At 36.8% G+C, this 13,927-nt stretch overlaps 1 protein-coding gene across 1 annotated transcript in view; it reads right to left on the bottom strand.

Moving 5' to 3' along the window:
• Positions 1–13,927, bottom strand: part of EML4 (EMAP like 4) — a 147,911-nt gene that overhangs the window by 74,866 nt on the left and 59,118 nt on the right. The window contains exon 2 of the mRNA XM_021697806.2: positions 11,792–11,974. Coding sequence (XP_021553481.1) covers positions 11,792–11,974 — 183 coding nt within the window. The remainder of the gene's footprint in view (positions 1–11,791; positions 11,975–13,927) is intronic.

The following is a 13,927-nucleotide window of genomic DNA, read 5'->3' as shown; positions in this document are numbered from 1 at the left end:
GGTATGTTGGTGTGTTTAGGAAGATTCAAAGCTACAAGATCAAACAGCCTTTATCTACTAAGTTCATTTAAAAATTTGAGAACAGAATAGTTTTGAACTTTTGGACTCCATTTTCTCACATACACACAAAATCTAATTTGGCCAATCTCATCTTTGCTCGCTTCTCTTCATAAAAGCACAGAGAGTAAAAAATTTTTATGTATGGAGCCTGAAATACTTGGCACCCTAGACTGTTCCATATATGATGGTGTAACACTGCATTTTTGACAAGAACAAGCTGCTAGGGGCCACTTGTATCATAATCATCTATAATGTTTCCTTAATACAGAGATTCCTAGACCTAACCTCAGACCAAATAATTCAGAAGAAAGGAAGATGGAGACCTATTGTATTTACTTTTTGAAATTTCCCATGAAAATTTTCACTTATAAGAATGTACAGTAACTTCCAAATTATGCTAACATCACCCGTCATCAAATCTGCTAGTCTGCCAAACAGGTGACTCCTTGTTGTACAGACTTTTTTTTTTTTATTGTGGTAAAATACCTTTAACAAAATTTACCCTTTTAAGCATTTAAAAAGGTACACAGTCCAGTGGCATTTAGTATAGTCAAAATGTGTTGTGCAACCATATTCGATTCCAGAACATTCTGATTACCCCAAACAGACACGCTCTACTCACTAAACAGTCACTCCCCATTCTCTCCTTCTTCCCCCCCAGCCCATGTCAACCATTAATTTGCATTATCTCTATATATCTGCCTATTCTGAATACTTCATATACATGGAATCATACAATATGTGCTCTTTTACATCTGGCTTATTTTACTTGGCACAATGTTTTCGAGGTTCATCCATGTGGCAGCATTTATGAGTACTTTATTGCTTTTTATGGCTGAGTAATAGTCCATTGTATGAATATTACCACATCTTGTTTATCCATTTATCTGTTGAGGGACATCTAGATTGTTTCAATCTTTAGGCTACTATGAATTGTACTGCCATAAACATTTGCATACAAGTTTTCATTCGAACATCTGTTTTCACTTCTTTTGAAAGGGTACAGAACTAAGGAGTAGAACTGCTGGGTCACATGGTATTTTATGTATAACTTAATGAGGAAACATTAACACAGCAGCTGCACCATTTACAATTCTACTGGCAATGTCTAAAGTATTCTTATTTCACCACATCCTTGCCAACACTTGCTATTTTCATTTTATAAAAAAAGATATTTATCTTGCGGGGGGGGGGGCGCAGAGGGAAAGGGAGAGGGAGAGAATCTCAAGCACACTCCCCACTGAGTGTGGAGCCTGCTGTGGGGCTCCATCTCACCACCCTGAGATCATGACCAGAGTCAAAATCAAGAGGCAGACGCTTAATCGACTGAGCCATCCAGGTGGCCCTCATTTTTTAAAATTATAGTTAAACTTAATACAAAGTGCTCAGTTAACATTAAGTGCCATTTCACTGTAGTTTTGATTTGCATTTCCCTAATGAGAATCTCACTGAGTTTGTTGGCCAATTGTAAATCTCCTTCAGAGAATTATCCATTCAAGTCCTTTGCCCATTTTTCAATAAGACAATATGATGTAAATTATTCATAATGCTCTCTTACAATCCTTTTATTTCTGAAAGGTCCCCACCTTCATTTCTGATTTTGGCAATTTAAATCTTCCTTCTTTTTCATTCTACCTAAAAGCTTGTCACATTTGTTGTAAAAAACCAACGTTTGGTTACATTGGTTCTGTTGTTTTTCTGTTCTCTACTTCATTTATCTCTAATCTTTATTATTTCTTTCCCTCTGCTAGCATTGCATTGGGTTTAGTATTTTTCTTTTTCTATTTTTTTCAAGTTAGGTTACTGATTTGAGATCTGTTTTAGCGTAGGCATTTACAGCTACAGATTTTCCTCTGAGGACTGCTTTTGCTGTTATGAACAGCTGGTTTTGAAATATATATATATTTTTTACTTTTTGTTACATACCAAAAAAACCCATTAACCACTACATGAAAACAAACAAGCAAACAAACATATAGTCTGCAATCCACTTTTCATGCTCATTCAATGTCCCAAACCTCATCTCAAAAAGGAGATCAATCACATCCCATTAGGTATGGTACTATAGCTGTATACCTTTTACATTATTGCTATTACATCAAAACCAAAAACCAAAAAAATGCAAGTGCTGAAAAGGATGTGAAGAAACTGGAATCCTTGTGTATTTCTGGTAGGAATGCACCTGAACCTTCTGCAATCTGGCTATCATCTAACCACTCCACAGATATTTTTCTTGCCAAGATGGTGATCTTGGTTCTTTGTCACTAAATTCAAAGGATACTTTCCAGTCCTTATCTTGCTCAACGTTCCTTCAGCATCGAATACTGCTGATCATTCAGGTAAGGACGGTATTCAGGCAAGGACAATGTCCTTAGTTTCAAGGACATACTGCCTTTGCCTGAATTTCTTCTTAGCTCTTTGACCATTTTTTCTCACTCTCATTTGCTGGATCTTCTTTTCCTGCTTAGATCCTACCCCCCCCCCCCGCCCCCAAAATTTATTTATCTGAAAGAGAGAGCGAGAGTGCTCAAACAGGGGGAGGGACAGAGGAAGAGGGAGGGAGAGAGAATATCCAAGCTGACTCCCTGATGAAACAAAGTGTTTACAAAAGAGTAAAAGGCAGTTAACTAGCTTCAAGGAGTTCAAAATCTTGCAAGAGAATCATACTGGCAATGAAAATATGTGGTAAGTACAGTAACAGTGATATGAACATAATATCATGGAAGTACAAAGACACATAATTCTGTAAAGATGATTAGGAACACAGAGTTCAAGAAAGATCTCTTAGAAGAAATGCACAACAAACTGTTAAGCCAGGTAAAACATAGGTGATAAGATACTTGGATCTTATTCTAGTATGTGTAAAGAAATAGAAAGAATGTAATAGCAAAGTGGGGTGTGGATGTGTGCATGGAAGGGAGGAGACAGACAAAAAGCTCTCTGTATGGTGAGAATGTAGAACAAGAGGGAAGAGTTCAGATGGCAGAGGTAAGCAATAGTCAGATTATGGAGACTTTAGTATAGAGGATAGAGACCACTACAAGGTTTTGAGCTGAAAAAAGGAATTATTTCAATTTACATTTTAGAGAAAAGCCTCTAGTGGCTATGTGAAGAGCAGATTTCAGGGCAGTGATCCAAGCATAAGATGATGGGGACCTGAAATAAGAGCCTGGTGGTATGAATGCAGAGGAGGAGTCAGTTTTAAGAAATGTTTAAGACAAAGAATAAGGAGTTCAGTTTGGGGACATTTTACAGTTACGAATTCTAAAGGATATACACACAAGCAGAATAATCTAGTAAGTAGATAGACAATTCTGAAGTGAAGTCCAGATCTGGGAACAATTTGGGAACTGGCACTAATAAGTGGCTGTGAAAATCATGAAGGTAGGTGAGTGCTGATGTTACCTCCTACAAGGAAGCTTCAACTCCAGTTTAAGTATTTATCCTAGGTGCTCCTACAGAACCCTAAATTTACCTTTTTAATACCAATTACTTATAATTTTGTAATACTGATCTGTCTTCTCAGTTTACCTGAGGTCCTTTGGGGGCAAGGCAGTGTTTTTTATTTCTTTAATCTGCAGCACCTAAAACAGTGCCTTATACAGGGAAAAGATGAAGGAAATAGACACTGTCAATACAGTAAGTGGTGTGGAGTAATATTAATTATCAAACGTTTGCTATGTGCTAGGCATTGTCCCAGGTACTTTACAAGTAGGTATATCCTTTAATTTTAAGCAAAATCCTAAGAGGGATTTACTATTATCATCCTAATTTTACTGCTGAAGAAATTGGAGAGATTATTAACATGCTCAGAGTTCTACTGTACTAGGCAGTGAAATGAAAATTTGAGTCCAGGCAGAAGGAATAATAAGTAAGTAGAAAGAAAGAATTCTGCCTAATATAGAGTGACATTTTAAGCTGTGCCAGGATAACAGATAGGAATTTACCAGGGGGAGTATAGGAAAAGGAAATTCTAAGTAGATAATAGTACTAAATCATCAAGGTCCCCAGATACTAATAAAAATAGGAAGAAAAGGCCAAAAGAAGATTTTCATGGTCCCTTTCAATCCTATAGTTTAATTTGAGATAGCTCTTGGTACTGGGAATCCTTAGTATTTGGATGAAAGAGTGAATGATCTCCCAAGGTAGAGGCATTGCATAAGTAAAGCAGAGGCAAAAAACAAAAAGGAACTGTAGGTGAATGCTTGTTTTTCAGTTGAGAAATCTAAAGTGTATTCTTTGAAAATCAGGAACTGGGAGAATGGAACATAAAAATGATTACTGCAGTTACACAAATCCATGACTGGAATGCACCATTAGAGACACACACACACACACACACACACACACCCTCTCCTCCAGGGCTTGGGCATTATAAAGTTTGAGCCATAATCTCAAAGAGTAGCCTACAAGACTAGAAGCAACAGTAACCTCTAGTAACCAAAGGTCCAAAAGTAAAAGTTCTAATTCTGAGCAGCAAACCAGCTGAAATAAAGAGAAATTTAGGCTAAAAGTCTACAAACCAGGAAGGTATTGATTTAGTTTTAATCACAGTAGAAACCATCATAATGCCAGTTAAAAGCCAACAATAATTTTTATATTTTATGATATGAGAATACTAACCATACAGTTTATATTCCTGATGGCAGAACAAGCGTATGACCTTTCTAATAACTTAGCCTGACAATTCCTAAATACTAATGAACTTCACTATACTCTAGACTCACACAGTAAAGTTATCACTAGAAACTGCTACATATTCCAAATCTCAAAATCTAGGGGCACCTGGGTGGCTCAGTTGGTTAACCATCTGACTCTTGGTTTTGGCTCAGGTCATGATTTCAGGGTCATGAGACTGGGCCCCACATAGGGCTCTGTGTTTGGCATGGAGTCTGCTTGGGATTCTTTCCCCCTCCTCTCCCTCCACCACTGCTCCCCCTGCCAAATAAATAAAATCTTCAAAATCTCAAATTCTAAAATCCTGACTACCCTCATCCATAAGATCCTCTTGTTCCTGAATCTATCCCAATCCCTCTCTCTAAAGCAGTTTTTTTTTTTACCACAATTTCCTACTTCTAAAACTTTCTTCTTCTTTTTAAGATTTTAGTTTTTGAGAGAGAGAGAGAGAGAGAGAGAGAGAGAGAAAGCACAAGCAGAGGAGGGGCAGAGGCACAGGGAGAAGCAGACTCCCCACAGTAGAGACACAGAACTGTTTGTTCCACAGTACAGGTAATTTTTTTTTCTTTTGGCAGAAAGCCAGATGTGGGGCCTGATCCCAGGACTTTGGGATCATGACCTGAGCTGAAGGCAGATGCTTAACCATCCAGGCGCCCCTAAAACTTTCTTCTTCCCACATTCAATTTAACAAGTTCTTACTGAGTTATCCCAAGAGTAGCTATGTTAGTAAGAAACTGTCCCGCCTTCAAATAGTTTACAATTTAGCAGGAACATCAAATATACATTATCAAAACAGACACACAAAACACTTTTTTTTTTTTTTTAAAGATTTTATATATTTATTTGACAGAGAAACACAGCGAGAGAGGGAACACAAGCAGGGGGAGTGGAAGAGGGAAAAGCAGGCTTCCTGCTGAGCAGGGAGCCCGATGCAGGGCTTGATCCCAGAACCCTGGGATCATGACCTGAGCCAAAGGCAGACGCTTAATGACTGAGCCACCCAGGCGCCTCCACAAAATACTTCTTAAGCAATTCCAAGAAGAGACAAAAATGGAAGTATTTTCAGCAAATAGTTTGAGCTTTATAAATAATGAGAAAATATTTGATCATGAGAAGGGTAAAGGTAGTCCATGGAGGAACTCTAGTTGATATTCAAAATCTTTTATTTATCTCAAATTCTCTATCATATGCCCCACAGCTCCAACTGCAGACCTCTTCCACTCTCTTCATATAGTCAAGCTCCTCTCCTTTTGTCTCACAGGAAAGTGTACTTTAGTCATTTTAACTCCTAATGGCTACTAGTTTTTTAAAAGTATATTTTGAGCTGGGTTCGCCTGGGTGGCTCAGTCGCTTAAGCATCTGACTCTTGATCTCAGCTTGGGTCCTGAGCTCAGGGTCATGAGTTCAAGCCCAGGATGGAGCCTACAGAAAGAAAGGAAGTAAGAAGGGAAGAAGGGAAGGAAGGAGGGAGGAAGGAAGGACGAAAGACAGAAAGACAGACAGAAAGACAGATAGACAAGTATATTTTGAGTTAAAATGACCAAAGAAGGATTTGACCTTCATATAGAAATGGAACTCTGGAAACTGTGATGGCTGCCTGGTCTGAGGCAGTATCAACTCATATACTTCTATATACAAAGAGCATCTCAGAAGTCTGATCTGTTGTCAAATAATAAAGCACTCTCCCATCTCCTCCTACAATTACCAGTCATTTTAGCCCAAAGGCCCACCAGGGAAATTCACACCTTCTAACCTGATTAGTGTAATTTACTTATCAACAGCATTTATAACAAACTTATGACAATCTCTATCTTCTCCCAAATATTATTTGGAGTAAGAGGCAATGATACAGACCTGTGCCTATATGCTATCCCAGATTCTTCATAATTAGGATTGTTTTCTTTTAGAAAGCTGACATCCTCTACAGCTTAATTTTGCCTCTGGGTTCTCTCATTTCTCAAGTGGCATTTGCAATGCTTGATACTTTTGATTTACCAGAAGTTTCCTGGTTTAAAATGAGTGATTCCCACCTTCAGATAAATCTGACTCCTTTGCTTGTATATCACTGTATACTAATAGCTTGTCTTCACATAATGCCACTGGGCTGTATTCTCAAATTACATTCATCTGGTCACCCCAAGAGGTCTTAATGGGTTTCCCAGGCACCAGCTGTGACAGAATTTGTCCTCCTGGCAGTTAATACTGCCAAAGTGTTCCCTGGGCCTTGCTGTTTGTTCCACAGTACAGGTAATTTTTTTTTCTTTTGGCAGGAACTCAGTTGCAACTGCTGCATATATTATGAACATAGGCCATCAAAAGGAAAAATTCTCCAATAGAAAAGAAGGTATATGAGAAACTTAAAAACTGTTAGGAAAACTTTCTACCTCAGATAAGCATCTAGCACAATATACTCAAGAAAAAATAGGGCTTAGCTTTTAATACTGCTGGCACACGGGAGAGGATAAACTAAAAGAAGAGAACTAAAAATACTGAAATGACTAGTTAGGTGTATTTCTGATTTTGGCATTTACTGAATGGCAATACTACTATGAAGTGACACAGTAGAATGTCATTAAGCCATCAGCACACACACCATTAACAGTTAGTTTTAGTCATAACCTAAAGTCAAGTCATGCCCTCCATATCACCACCATCCACAAAACTAGTTGACTTTATCAATAAGGAAGCTGACTACACTTTTAACCACAGCTTCCTAAAAAGGTTTCACACTCATTTATCCATGGGGTTTAGCCTTACTTCTAAAGAAAAATCCTCTAGAAAATGTAGCTATCTTAAGAAGATAGTGATTACTGTCCTGTCAGTAATTTACATGGAAGTGAATATGATAAACTCTAATTTCACAGAAGACTAAAAAAAATTCACATAAGATAAAAATTTTCCACAGTATGGGAAATTACCTTTTCAATAAAGAAAAAAATACAAAATACCCACAAAATAATTTAAATTTTTAAAAAAAGTATTTTATAAAAAAATCAATAGAAAATACTTTGCTTAAAATGTTTATTCCAAATATTCGTATAATTAATATATTAATCCTATTTAATATGAAAACTGACAGTTGATTAGGGCACCTTGATGGCTCAGTTAACTGTCTGACTTTTTTTTTTTTTTTAAGATTTTATTTATTTATTTGAGAGAGAGAATGAGAGACAGCACGAGAGGGAAGAGGGTCAGAGGGAGAAGCAGACCCCCCTGCTGAGCAGGGAGCCCGATGTGGGACTTGATCCCGGGACTCCAGGATCATGACCTGAGCCAAAGGCAGTCGCTTAACCAACTGAGCCACCCAGGCGCCCCAACTGTCTGACTCTTGATCATGTCATGATCTCAGGGTTGTGGGATCGAGTCCAGCGTCAGGCTCTGTGCTCAGCATGGAGTCTGAGCTTGTCCCTCTCCCTCTGTTCCTCACCCTGCTCTCTGTCTCTCTCTAAAATAAAAAAAAACCAAACTGATAGTTGATCTATTAGGTTATATACATTTGTCAAAGGTGAAGAATCACTTAATATTTTTTCCAATTATTTCTACTGTGTACTATATATAAACTCCAAGATAAAGCTGTTTAGAATTTCCAATAATAAATTATAAAACTTTAAATATATATTTCTCTTGATGTCTAAATATCAATCTTGGGGTGGGGGGCGCCTGGGTGGCTCAGCCATTAAAAGTCTGCCTTCAGCTCAGGTCATGATCGAGTCCCACATCGGGCTCCCTGCTCGGCGGGAAGCCTGCTTCTCCCTCTCCCACTCCCCCCTGCTTGTGTTCCTGCTCTCGCTATCTCTCTGTCAAATAAATAAAATCTTAAAAAAAAAAAAAAATCCATCTTAGAAAACATAACTGGTCAGGAAAATTTCTCCACTAAAGGGAACTAGAGTAATTAATTTTTAATAATGAATTATGCTCACCTCTAAAATAACATTTCCCCAAATTATTATATAATCAACTCCCCCATTAATCGATTTTATGGATAGCATTTCAAAGTCTGGGCCTAAAGTAATGAAGTAACTTAAAGAATAATCACTAATGGACCCCATGTCAGAATGTAACCGTGTTGGCACATTTTAAGAATAGCAGTCATAGTAAATTTATGAAGTAGAATCAATGGAAAGGAGCTCCGTATCTAATTAATAAAGTTACTAATAAGAATTAAGAGTTGGTAGTATGTGGTGGAAAAAAGTTCCAATACATCAGCTGCAGGTGGCTCTGTAACTCCAGAACTGGGTAAGTCTCAATTAAAGAGCCTTAAATAAAATTGATCCTAAATTCACTTCAGAGACAAAGAACTATGACTAAGGACAACTAAAAAAAATACTAGAAAGAGTAACTTACAAAAAGTATGTTCCTGGAGAATAGGAACTACAGATATTTAATTGTATTTGTATTTTATGACACCAAAACAGGTAAGTGCTAAGTAACTGGCATATCAAACTACCGTCACCTACCAAATTTTTTAAAAGCGGTCTTTAAATTTCTCTATATTTTTTTTACTGAAATACCTTGATAAATAAAAAAAAAATCAGAAAAAATATTTAAATTTTTCTCAACATAAAATTACAACGTGCTGTTGTTTAAGCCTAATAAAAAATTCTTAATTTTTTAAACTAATATGAACTATTTAAAATAAGCTTTCAAAAATATTGTGGATAATAACCAAACACTGCATCATTTTCTCTTTCAGAATTAAAGTACTTATACAGAGTCAGAAGCTGAGGGTACATAACATCAGTTATAGATGGTAAGCATATTCTTTCTCTACAACAAGTTTACCTTCCCTGTAAAGCCCACATACATCAACTGATCTGGCTCCTCATTCTACTCTAACAACTCCAGAATCCTTTATTAAAATCAATTTATAACTAAATAAAGTTTTGCCTGGTTTGATCTTGGCAGTCCTTAAAAAAATTTAAAGATTGCAACATAACATTATCAGCCAAAGTGGTTTCTATTAAGTCTCTTGCTAAACTTACCCCTGTCACGGAAACATTTATCTTACTAACCACTAATGGAGAAGATCAATCCAGCCACCTCTCTAACTCTCCATTATTAACTACCTAGGCCTAGCGTCTTTGAGGGTGGGAGGTCTAAGAATGGGAATCATGTTGTATATCTATACCACATTCTCTTTATCCATTCATTTACTCAAAGTACAGCATAGGGAATATTGTCACTAATGTAATAATGTATGGTGACAGACAGTGACAACACTTATGGTGAGCACTGAGTATAAATAGAATTGTTGAATCATGATACTGTACACCTGAAACTAATAGCATTATATGTCAACTATATGCTTCAAAAATAAAAATTAAGAATAAGTTAAAGAAAAAAATAAAAAAGAAAGAAAAAGAATGGGAACCACAAAGCCAGGCAGAATGAACCACCTCAATGCTTTCAAGGTGCCTCAGCATCTTTTTCATGTCTACAGTCTTCCATTCTCTCATCATTCCAACTCACCCTTTTCACCACCTAGGAACAGTCTTATCTTCTTAAAGAGCATCACTGTCTCCTGAGGAAGAGTGCTAAGGAATGAAAAGTGCCAGCCCTAACAACTGTGAATATTTAGTAGCCCCATTCAGTTTTATCTCTTTCCAGTCTATCTCAGAAGAAGTAGTCTTCTAAGGTCAATAGTTTCTTACCTGCTCTATGATCCTTGTTCAAACTCTGAGGAAACTTGCCTCATCAATTACTACCCCCCACTGACACCCCCACTAATATCATTCTCCTCTTTTCTGCCTCTTTGTCCTCAACATATCTTTGAGCTTGAGTCTCTAACATCTTAAAAAATAAAAAAGCTGACCTTCAATTTAGCATCTTCCTCTAGCTACTACCATCTTCCCCTCCCAGGCAAATTTTTTGAAAGTGTGGCTACAGTTCCACAATTCTCCTCAACTGCTGCTTCTCAAAATACTAAATTTGAGATGCAATCCTATCACTCTACTACAATTGCTTGTGGAGGTTTCTAGTAATCTCATAATTGCCAAATCCAATGGTCACCTCTCACTCTCTGTTTTATTCAACCTCTTTGTAGTATCTGGCAACATGCATCACTCTTTCTTTGCTGAAATACTACAGCTCCCAACACAACAATCAGGAACCTTATTCTCATTTTACATCCTCCTTCTATGGCTTCAACTATTACCCATAAGCTGAATATTCCCAAATTCTTACTGCTAGCCAAAATTAGCGTGAACACTAGACCTGCAATTCAGCTATCTATATGTGTCTATCTCCACACCATATATACCACAAACTCAACACTCAGAAACAGAATTCATAAATAGCCTCATTTTTCCCACTGCCAAAATGGGGGATAATTATGCCTATGTCTACCTACTCTATGAAAAAAATCAGGAAGATATATGAAATAATAGAATCAATTGCTTGATTATCATGAAAGAATTTTAAGTTCTTTCTAGGTGGTTGGAGGCAGGGAAAGGCCACAGGATATCTGCTCCAAACTCAGAGTAACAGCATCCTAATGACTTTCTCTCAACCTGCAAAAACCCTCAATATCTAGAAGTTAAAATTAACATTGTACTGGGGTTGGTAATGAGTCTCAGAGTTTAAATTCTTCAGGATTCTGCTCACCAATGGCCAATGAAGGCTTGGAATAGGGCTATTTAAATTATGATGACTTTTATCATTTCTGACTCAAAAAGTACATATGAGTGCCTACCTGCTATGTTCAAGATACAATACTAATTACTATGGGAGACACAAAAAGAAGATTCAGTTCCTGCCATCAGTAAATTTGTTATCTAATTGGAATATACTAAATTCACACAAATATTATGAAAGCCTTTAAGTACAATCAGTAGTATTACAAAAAAAATTCCCATTTAAAATAATAGTAAACTTTCAGAATTTCTTGGGAATACAAAAAAAAGAAAATGAAAAACTATAGTCACAGTTAATCCAAAAGAGAAATATAGTTTATACTCCCAATTTCAATGTCACTGATAAAATAGACAAGTTTTATATATTACTGCAAAGAAAGTGTTTCAAAAAGCAAGATTCTTCCTACTTTAGTAATAATTACCTTTACTTGGAACTGATTTTTTCACTGAGGCTACATGATCTTCAGAGATTGCAAGACGCCTCAAAACATCAGCCAAAGCTGCCTTTAGCACAGTGATTTCATCTTCTTGTTGCTGAACTCGTAACTCAAGAGCTGAGAGGCGATCTTGAACATCAGATGTACTTGCAGCAGAAATACTATCATCTATAAAATGAAGAAAATACGGATTTTTTAAAGTGAACTGTTTAAGAAAGAATTTAACAACAAATCAGATCTATTCAGGTAAGTCTTTAAAAAGATGATAAAAATTGGGGAAAAAAACAAAACCACCAGTTTTACACAGATTAACTTCTGTAAATATTTTCATAGCTATTTGAATGAATTAAAAATAGTAAAAGTTAATATATCTGACGCATAATTAAAATTATGAAAATTTTCCCCATGATCAAACTTTCCCTATTATTATACTATCGCCTTAATTGGTTTTTTCATCAAAACGTTCTCCAAATATATCACTTTGGAGACTTCTGGAAACTTGCAAGACAATAAACTATCTAAAGCATCCTTTTTTTTTTTCTTTAAAGATTTATTTGAGAGAGAGAGTGTGCGCACTAGCAAGCGGGGGTGGGGATAGGAGTGGGGTAAAGGCAGAGAATCTTCAAGCAGACTCCCTGCTGAACGTGCAGCCTGACTTGGGGCTGGATCTGAAGACCCATGAGGTCATGACTGGAGCCAAAACCAAGAGTCAGACACTCAACCGACTGAGTCACCCAGGCACCCCACCGAAACATCCTTTTTAATCACCACATCATTATGCTACTTCTCTATGAAAATAAGGAGTACAAATCACTTCAGTTTTCCTTTATGTATCAGATCGGGAACCACTCACATTCAGCATCAATGATCAGAAAAAGCACTCTTTATTTCAGTCTTTACTATTACACTCCCCAAATGCTACAAAATACTGCTATATATTCTTGCTGTTCTTTCTTACCCACTGATGTCCCAACCTCTTGGGGAAAAAAAAAAAGTGTGGTTTCTATAGAGTAGATAGCTAATATTTATCTGCCTTAGGTATGTAATAACAACAACAAAAAGACTAAACAAAGTTTAGCTACAACATAGCAATTACAAACTACTTCCAAAGCTATGTATCTTTAGAATACACTGTTTGTTTGGTCAGTCATAACCCAAAACTACAGAAATTCCAATTGTTGTTGGCTAATTCACTATAAGCAGGAAAATTCAGAGGGGAATTCAGATTCTTACATAAGAATGGTTTGCACCAGAGTGATATAAACTGGATCAGTCATTCGCAGAATAAGGGACAGTGTGCCATTTTTCTCATATTGAGATAATGTACTATACATCTTCTTAAAAAGACAATTTAACTCAGAGTTAAAAGAAAAAAAAAAACCTTCAGCATTTCCATTTATTATGGAGCAGTAAACAATACTCACATTTAGGATCATACATGCCTAAAAACCTCTCAGGAATACATATGTACTCTCTTCTGCCTTTAGAGGTGTTTCATGGACAATCTTTGAGAAGTACTGGTATGGAAGGAAAATTATCTTCAATTTAGACTTTAACAACAATTAGTTGTATAATCTCAGGCAAATTATTTTACTTCTTTGAACCTCAATTTCTTCATATTTAAACAGGTTATGAGGAAGGTGCCTAGGACATGTCTGACATCCAATAAATGTTAAGATACAACAGAAGAGTACAAAAGTTGTAATTTGAGACTTTGGGTGCATTTTTTTACATAAAAGGCAGTTCTGTCAAACTCTCAGATGCTTAAGGACTAGTAAGAACAAGTCCATTTCTAACTTCAGAATTTTTATATTTGAGGTTTTTTTTTTTTTTTCATTTCCATAGTGGTCCAGCTAAACTCTAGCTGAGCCACACTCTGTGTGTGTTGTATTACGTCACTATTATTTTTTTAAGATTTATTTATTTGGGGGGAGAGAGTGGGAGGGGCAAAGGGAGAGGGAGAATCCCAAGCTGACTCCATGCTGAGTGTGGAACCTGACACGGGGCTCAATCTCATGACCCTGAGCTCATGACCTGAGCCAAAACCAAGAGTCAGACACTTAACCGACTGAGCCCCCCAGGCATCCGTATGTCACTATCATTTTTGTCTGCCCAGAATGC

The sequence above is a fragment of the Neomonachus schauinslandi genome, chromosome 10, assembly GCF_002201575.2.
Source record: "Neomonachus schauinslandi chromosome 10, ASM220157v2, whole genome shotgun sequence".
Classification (NCBI taxonomy): domain Eukaryota; kingdom Metazoa; phylum Chordata; class Mammalia; order Carnivora; family Phocidae; genus Neomonachus; species Neomonachus schauinslandi.
The sequence above is the reverse complement of the archived record's forward strand: the minus strand, read 5'-3'. Positions and strand labels throughout refer to the sequence as shown.